The sequence below is a fragment of the Pteropus alecto genome, unplaced genomic scaffold (genome assembly GCF_000325575.1).
Source record: "Pteropus alecto unplaced genomic scaffold, ASM32557v1 scaffold237, whole genome shotgun sequence".
NCBI classification, from domain to species: domain Eukaryota; kingdom Metazoa; phylum Chordata; class Mammalia; order Chiroptera; family Pteropodidae; genus Pteropus; species Pteropus alecto.
In genome coordinates this window covers 1,430,584-1,439,606 of record NW_006440624.1, presented here as the reverse complement: position 1 = coordinate 1,439,606, position 9,023 = coordinate 1,430,584, and the positions used below count along the sequence as shown (strand labels likewise).

The 9,023-nt window shown below is 34.9% G+C and overlaps 1 protein-coding gene across 1 annotated transcript in view; it reads left to right on the top strand.

Annotated features, from left to right (window-relative positions):
• ADAMTS3 (ADAM metallopeptidase with thrombospondin type 1 motif 3) overlaps window positions 1-9,023 on the top strand; it is a 229,759-nt gene that overhangs the window by 212,805 nt on the left and 7,931 nt on the right. Inside the window, exons 18-20 of the mRNA XM_006917296.3 lie at window positions 2,612-2,777; window positions 5,230-5,362; window positions 8,964-9,023. Coding sequence (XP_006917358.1) covers window positions 2,612-2,777; window positions 5,230-5,362; window positions 8,964-9,023 — 359 coding nt within the window. The remainder of the gene's footprint in view (window positions 1-2,611; window positions 2,778-5,229; window positions 5,363-8,963) is intronic.

Here is a 9,023-nt window from a genome sequence, read left to right as displayed (position 1 = left end):
CCAAGGTCAAAATAGTTCTTACCTCTCTCTCTCTCTCCCCCCCTTTCTTTCTCTCTCTCTCTTTTTTTGTGTTTGTTTGTTTGTTTGTTTGTTTGTTTGTTTTGGTAAAGGCTTTTAGGTTTGTGAATTATTTTTAGTTAATTTTTACATAAATTTTGTATGACATGTTAGATTCTTATTTTGCATACATATGTCGATATTATCTACTGCTGCATAACAAATTACCCCAAATATAGTGACTAAACAAAAAACAACATTATCTCATAATTTCTGTGGATCATGTAGTGGGATCAGGTAAATGGCTACTTGTGGCTCAGAGTATCTCATGAGGTTGCTGTCAGCTATACACCTTAAGGCTCGATGGGAGATCTGATTACCAGCTCACTTACATGGCTATTGGAAAGCCTCAGAAAATTATTCCTCAGATTTTTCTCATGCTAGATTGTGGGCCTGGGGCCTTCACTACATGAGCCTGTCCACAGGCTGCTTAAGTGTCCTCATCACATGCCAAACTGGCTTCCACTAGAACGAGTGATTCAAGTGACAGAGAAAGTGAAAGAGTGAAACCTAGACAGAAGTCAGTGTTTTTAAACCTGATCTTGGGAGTAATATCCCAATACTTCTGCTGTCTATTTGCTAGAAGCAGGTCACCAAATCCAGCCCACACTGAAGGGGAGAGGAATTAACCTCTACTCATTGAGAGGGAAGTTTCTAAGGATTGTGGACACATTTTTAAAGCTACCAGTGTCCAGTTGTTCTAGTATCATTTGTTGAAAAAATTGTCCTTTCTCCATTGAATTGTCTTCTCATTAAATTGTCTTTTCATCTGTGTCAAAAATTATCTAAATGTATGTGGGTTTATTTCTGGGCTGTCATTCTGTTTAATAGGTTAGATAATTTTATAGCAAAAGCTATGTATTAAGTGAAATCTTTTTAAGTTTGAATACTTGGACCTCATAAGCTCTATTTCACTCGTATAATTACACTGCATTCTTTTCCAGCTGCACAGATTTCTGGCCTCAGAGCCCTGCCACTTAGGCACCACGATGGACTGCCTCAAAGCTTTGTCCACTGATTGTAATGTGAACACAGGAAACAATGTGGGCTGTAGAAATAAGGAGATTTGTAGCATGCGCAGGGGGTTGTGGACAAGCAGAGCTGTATCATCATGACCTCTAAAGGACTGGAACCCCCTTTGGGAGCCCCGGGGCATGGTGGCTAGGCCGTCTGGGGCTGAAAGCATTAGACATCTGGCTAGAGTGTAAGGGCCAGGACTTGATTTTTAATGCTATTTTAAAAACAAGACTAAGGGGGAAAAAAGATAACCAAATCCTTCATCTTAGTGATTTAGTATCACTTGATTTCTCAAACAGAAGCTGTTTCTAAAAGTTTAGTTTAAAATACTAATGAATTTTACATTTCTCCCCTTGTATAATTGATATAATCATATAAAACTTACATGAAAGTCAATAAAAACTATTTTTTTTAAAAAATGCTTTGCTCTAAAAACTAAAAAGCAAAAAACTGAATATATTCACAGTGCTTATTACAAAAAAAGATTAATATCCTTATTATATCAATTATTTAGAAAAAAGATAAGTATACCAATTTTTTTAAAAGGTGACATGACATGAACATGCAATGTATAGCAGACAAAATCAAGTGACTAATAAACATTCAAAAATTACACTTTGCTATTTATCAAACAATAGTAATTAAAACAATAATCTTTTTCCCATTCAGTTAACAAAGATGAAAATTATATAGTTCATAATGCTGAATGGGACACTTTTATATCCTCTCATTATGAAAGTAATACTTGTTCTAACTATTCTGAAGGGCCATTCACCAGTCTGTTATAAGAACTATAAAAAGTGTTTATACTCTATCCCCCGAAGGAAAATCAGAAATCACCACAAAGATGGGGACAAATTCTAATCAATACAGATATTATAAGCAAATGGTTAAATAATGCATACTGCCTCTAAGGTTAAACACTATGGTGACATTTAAAATTATGTTTTTAAAGAATACTTACTGTCTTGGCAAATGTGCATAACACATTAAGTAAAATAAGCAAGTCTAGAAAAGTATATATGTGTGTACACACACACACACACACACACAAAACACACAATATTTAAATACCTTGTGGTAATATCCCAAAATAATAAAAGTTACTTCAGTTTTCTCTGGTTTAGTAGAATTATGGGTGATTTTTATTTTTCTTATATTTTTTCATAATGTGTGTATTTTCTGGAGGGAGCATTATTATCCTTATCATCATAACAAAACAGTTATTTTAAAGAAAAATTTTATGCATATAACTTAATGTATAATGAATCTTATTGTAAAGTTATTATTTTTATGAAATAAATGCTTCTTAGTGTATGTATTTTATACTTTTCATGGTCAAAGTTTTATATATTTGGATTTTTTTCTTAAATAGAGCACACTTGCACTTTAGTTGATAGAAACAAAAATATATTTTTAGAAACGACTTGAAAGTCTTCCAGTTTTAATAAGAGCAATATTCTGAAATATTTGTAATTTTTCATTCAAAATTTAAAACTCTCAGGTGATTTACATATCTGTTTCATGTGTGCGTTAGATTATACCTCAGGAAAACGATACCCGCTCTAGCCTGACATATAAGTACATCATCCATGAAGACTCTGCACCTACAATCAACAACAACAATGTCATCCAGGAAGAATTAGACACTTTTGAGTGGGCTTTGAAGAGCTGGTCTCAGTGTTCCAAACCCTGTGGTGGAGGTAACAGTTGAACACATTTATTATATTACAGTGTAATTCACATAAAGCCAGTCTTCTTGCTTCTGCCAAGGATTGTCTCTTATTGAAGCCACAGTCTGAGAATTACCATACATAACTGCTAAAGCATAAATGCAAAGCATATTTACTGAAATCTCAGAATGTACTAAGGGTAGGAATCCATTCATAACAAAATTCCTCTTGCCCTTTTCCCTCAGGTTCTTTCTGTCTCACATTCATGTAGTGGTACCTTAATCACTTTACTCTTCCCAAACTGTCCCAAATTCAGTGTCTTCTGGTGCTCACTTTTCTTCTTCACTTTTACTTTCCATACTTATGCATTTCTTTTCTAATAATAAAAGAGTTATCAGTTGCGCTGTATACCAGATGCTGTTTTAAGTGCTTTATATATTAATGCATGAATACCCAAAATGTTTCTATGAGGTCATTTACTATTATTGCTATTGTATTGATGGGGAAACTGAAGCACAGGGAAGATGAATAATTTGCTCAAACTGTAAGATACAAACCCAGGAGATCTGGCTTCTGAGTACATGCTCTTACTACCCTATGCTGCTCTCTGCCATCTCTAGAGTAAACCTATTGAGCTGTTCTCAAGGTTTCTCAATTTCTGTCATCATCCGTTCCTTTCATTCTGAACAACAAATGCTCTAGAATCGAGCTGGCCAAGACAGAATTCTCCCCAACAGGAAGGAGAAGGAAGGGGCTCTCACAATAATGATACTGAGTAACTGAAAACAAAAATTATTATTAGTAGGCAATACCTGGGTAAACCATTTATTTTATAATTATAAATTCAAGGATATATTTCTAAAGCATTTTTTGAGGAAGCATAAAATGTTTTAGTTAATTATGTGAAATGATGCTATATCCATTACGAGATGCTTATTAATTTGGATCCTCCCTCCTGCTGGACCCTCAGCATTGACTTGTTCAAAAAATTTGTCAGATACACCTTTTTACTATCTACCACATCTATTCCTTCCTCTCCAGGCTTCCTTCATGATTTTGGAAAGGAAGATTATTACAAAAGAATTTTAGTCAACTAACTTTGATTTTCTTCTCTTTATTTCCAGGGTAGTCTTTCTTCACTAAATGAAGAAATGAAAGAATAGAATTATATTATTTCTCTGACTCAAATCTTTTAGTCTCCTAATGTGTTGCCCGAAGACACTACATAATTTATGTCGTATTCTTCCCAAACGTGAACAACCTGAATATAATCATCAGGAGACTATTAAATAAACCCAAATTGTGGGACATTTTACAAAACAACTGACCTATTAAAGATAAAAAGAGATTCAGAAACTATTTCTGATTAATTACATGACAACTAAATGTGATGCATGGTCCTTGATTGGAAAAAAATGGCTATGAAGAACATTATAGGGATAATTAACAGATTTTAATATGGTCTGTATATTAGATAATAGTATTAAGCCTGCATTAAATATCCTGATTTTAAGAATTATAGTGTGTAGTATGATTATAATAAAAGAATGTGCTTGTTATGAATGATATGCTGAAGTATTCAGAAGTGAAGGATTAGGACGTCAGCAACTTATTCTCAAACTGTTCAGCAAAATTTTACATAAATATATATATTACATATTAAGTATTATAATACCATTTTAATTAATATATAAATATATGTGTATATCTCAAATGTGTTGACATGATAACACAAGGTTAATCTAGCTACAAAGCATGCAAATGTTTATTGTGCTTTCCTTGCAACTTTTTGTAGGTTTGAAATTTTTCAAAATAAAAATTATTTACAAATGTCAAAGTTGGTGGTTGGGGAGACCTTCAGTAACTCCCTGTGACCTCCAGGATGAAGTCCAAAAACTTAGGTCTGGCACTCAAGGCTTTTAAGATTGGGTCGTTTCCTGTCTCCCACCCGCTTCACACATGAAGCTTCAGGCATTCAAAGAGACCGGCAGTTTTCTCTGTTATTTCCTTTGCTTGGAATATTATTCTGTTTCATCCCCTTTACAGAATACTATTTGAACTTCAAGATTCTGCTTTAGAAATGCTGAACTTGTAAGCATTCCCTGCTTCTCCTCCAGCTAAATTAGGGACTGTCCCCTCCGTGTTCCTTTGGTGCCCCCTACAGCAAATTATTTACATAGCTCAATAAAAGTCACTGAGTATTGACACACTGATTTTCAAATCTGTTGCACACTAGAGTGTATATTCAGGGTCTAGTTTATTAGCAAGTGTGCAGTTGCTATTTAATAACTTGCAATGCTTATTAAATGTAGGCTCTGAAGAGTAAAGATTTTCATTTAATTCCCTTCGGGGCCTTCAGCACCAAGAACAGTGCCTGGCCTCTTGTGTGTACTCTGTAAATATTTGTTGAATGAATGCATGATCAAATATTTAACAGAATGAATAAGTGGTTAAATCCAAAGAAATGTATTTTCTTTCTCAGGTTTCCAGTACACTAAATACGGATGCCGCAGGAAAAGCGATAATAAAATGGTTCATCGCAGCTTCTGTGAAGTCAACAAAAAGCCGAAACCTATTAGAAGAATGTGCAATATTCAAGAGTGTACACATCCACTGTAAGCGCTTATTTTAACTAGCATATCCTGAGGAAAAAATAATAGGGATTTAAATGTCTTTGGCTCTTTTTAGTTTTAATATTCTTTTTAATCAAAGCTAATACATGTACTTGGTTTAAATAGTCAGATCATTTCATGGGAATTATATAAAGCCATGGCTCCCTGCCCTTTACCATAATCTTGCTTCTCACAGGAACAAAAACAACAACAAACAAAACACTTTCCGCTATTATGCTTCTTTTGGGATTTGGTACTACTTGTTTTCACCTAAGTAAAATGTTTTTGCTTCTACTCTTTGAGGTTGGGGGGTAGAAGGGGTAGGGAAGGATAGGGGAGGTTTTAGATATTATATATCTTGAATTTCCACTGTGGAAGGTGAAGGGTTTTAGCAGTCTTTTACAATCCTTCCCGAAATGCACACCCACAGCCCACATTTCTTCTTTCCTCAGTACTTTCAATATTGATATAATCTATCTTTTACTTATACTAATATTCAGAGTTTAATGATTTCAACAGCATGCATCTATCTCCTTTAACAGCTGAGTCACTTAGCATGCTCTTAGTATGTTTCTTTTCCTGTAAAACTTTCTTCTAGAGTTAAAGAATGTCTTGATTTAAATATATATGTATACATATATATTTTACTACTTTATATATATGCTACTTTACATATATATACTATATATAGTATATATATGCATACTACATATATATATTTATATATATATATATAAATATATATATATTTTACTACTTTTCACTAATACATCCCCAAACTCTCTTCCATGAGTATCAATCTCCTTTAAAAACTAAAATATACTCAAGAATTCTGTCACTTGCATCTTCTTAGAGACCTCTTGGTGTGTTCCATCTCTGCCCTGGCCTTCCATGCAGTTTTTGCCCTGATGTTTCTGGAGTCCTACTGCTTCTCTCTGACATTTGATCTCCTGTTTCCTGCCTTCCTTGTCTTCTTATCTTTTGGCGTATTCATTTATTCTGGTGGATTATATCTTCTAGTGGCTTTATGAAAAAAAAAAGTATATATAGAGAGAGTAAAAATTTTTATGTAAGAATTTCCTTTACACCTAAGAAAAATATACAAGAAGTCAAAGTATGAGGGTATATAAGAAATCTTTCTTCTGGATCATTTGGACATACACATATACAATTCCAAACTATTTTCCCTCGGAATTTTGAAACCACTGTTCCATTGTTTTCTAGACTCCAGTGTTGCTGTCGAAAAGTTTTTTTGTCATTCTGATTCCCAGTTCTTTCCATGAGACCTATTATTGACATCCAAAGTTTTTAGGATCTTTTTGTTCCCAGTGTCCTAAATGTCACAGTGATGAAACTGCCTTGGTGCTCTTCTTCTCTCATCTGTTGTGCCGTGTACTTGTAGTCTTTTTAAAACACGAGAACAATATTTTCACGTCAGACTTTCTCATATTTTTTTCTTCGAAAAAAATGTTTTTTTTATTGTTATTTTTTTCAGGGATATTAGTAGTTAGGCTTCCTAGACAGATCTAATTTTCTTTTCTTTTCTCCTATTGTGTATTCCGTTTGTTTAGTATTTCATTTTTGCTATTGTTGTTAAAATTCAAGAGAGTTTTAATATCCGAGAACTCTGTTCCTCAAATTTTCCTTTTTTAAGGCATTTGATTCTTATTTCACAGATGTAACATATTTTATGTCTTTTAGTATATTAAAGATTATTTTCTCCTTCATGCATTACATCTTTTGAGTTCTCTTCTTTTGTTTCTTTTTCCTCACCTTCGTGATTTGTGTTAGGGGCTTTCTGTGTTTGGCGATTATTGGCTATTCATGCATATATAAGAATGCAGTTTTAAACTGGCTGATTGAAAGCTCGTGTTTTGGCCAAGACTTGTTTGCTTGTGGGCTTCAAGGGAGAGCCGTTAGACTATTGCATTGAAAGACCCTAAATTATTTGTATATTTAGGATTTTTCTAATAAAATGATCAGCTTTCACAGAGTAGAATCAGTCTCCTGCTGACAGGGTATAAGCTTATTTAATAGCTGTTCTGGAAGTTGTGTATATGTAGGCGACTAGGGTCTGCTCACTATTCCATGTGTGGATTTCTCAATAAGCCTTGGTTTTCAGTATGGTCTCTTTCTCTGTTGTCTCTTGACTATGCCTGTCACCCACAAGTTAAAAGTCTAGATAACCTTCTATGGATAACCCCCAAGTCTTCTGCTGGGTTGGAGGAGGAGAAATTACCCAGAGGGCTAACTGCCTCCAGGCAGACTTTCCATCAGCCCCTGTTTTTAGCCCTGCCCTCACCCACACTTTCACCTAAGGCCACAATCCCTGTATGTTTCTGAAGTTCTGTGACACTTTGTTTATCAGCTCCTACTGTCGACTTAAACATCTTTTGTAGGTCTGCTGAATTAGTAGCCATATGTCCAACTGCTTTCTAGGTTCCAAATTATCTTGGGGTGGCTTCTTTCCAATTTTTTTCTTTTTTGCCTTTGCGGGTTTATACCATTTTTATCTTTTGTTGTCATGTAGGAATTTCAGGAGGGAATAAGGAAACCAGAAGCATCTATAACTATGAAATATATCTCATATATCTGTCTTCAAATGGGAGTCACTAGTGAGGCCTTTAAAACTGAATACAATTTCTTAGTTGTCACAGTACATTCTACTGCCTGTTTGACAAACTAGAGCAGTCTGAAACTGTGAATACCAAAGACTGCTGAGGTTTTAGCATGGTTATATTTTGGTGCCCCATATATACAGAAATAAAATGCAGAGAGAAAGTAACTTTAGAAGGGATAAATAATATGCCTTAATTACATTCGTACAGATTAAGTAGATAGACTCAACAGTGACAGCCCTTTTAGACCTTGTAACTACATGTAATGGAGAATTGCCCATAATATTGTATCCACAGCTGATTTGGAGAGTGCTGGGGGCATTTACACTAGGATTTGGAAATGTCTCATGGGACATCTTTTTGAAAATACCTTTTTGGAAATATTTCTATCAGGTGCATTCAAGCCCTAGATGCATACTACCTTCCCCTTTTTGTCAGATAAATTAAAGGTCAATATGAAGGACTGAATTTTCCAAACAGGATAGATACTCAGCCTTCATGGCCACAGTTATAGAAATGAAATAGTCATCTCGGAATACTAAAACATGATTAAACTCAGCTTGCCTTAGCAAGCATCAGATGGATTCCTTTTTTTATTTCCTCTCAGATGTTTAACACCAGTGGGCAATATGGCTGTCAGTCGATGTGTTTTTGAAGACTAATGTCATCCTTGAACCTAACTGGGCAATCTTAAGATGAGTTTCAGAAACCCTCTGTTGATCTTTTAGGAAAGGAGAAAAGGTTTCAGAGTTATTGGGAAGCAGAAAAATAGTAATCCATTAAAAATAGAAGTGTCAGGCCTATCGGTAGAAAATTCTAAGACTCTAATTATTCGATGCATCCATCTTTCTGAAAGTGCTTCTTGAATAGCAGTGTGCCCCACTGGGATGCACATCACTCAGCAGAATAGACTAGGCTTGCAGTGCAGGAAGGTGCACACTCTACATCCCAGTGACTGTGTTCAATCTTAACCCCCACACCCACAGCTGGGTAGCAGAAGAGTGGGAGCACTGCACCAAAACCTGTGGGAGTTCCGGCTATCAACT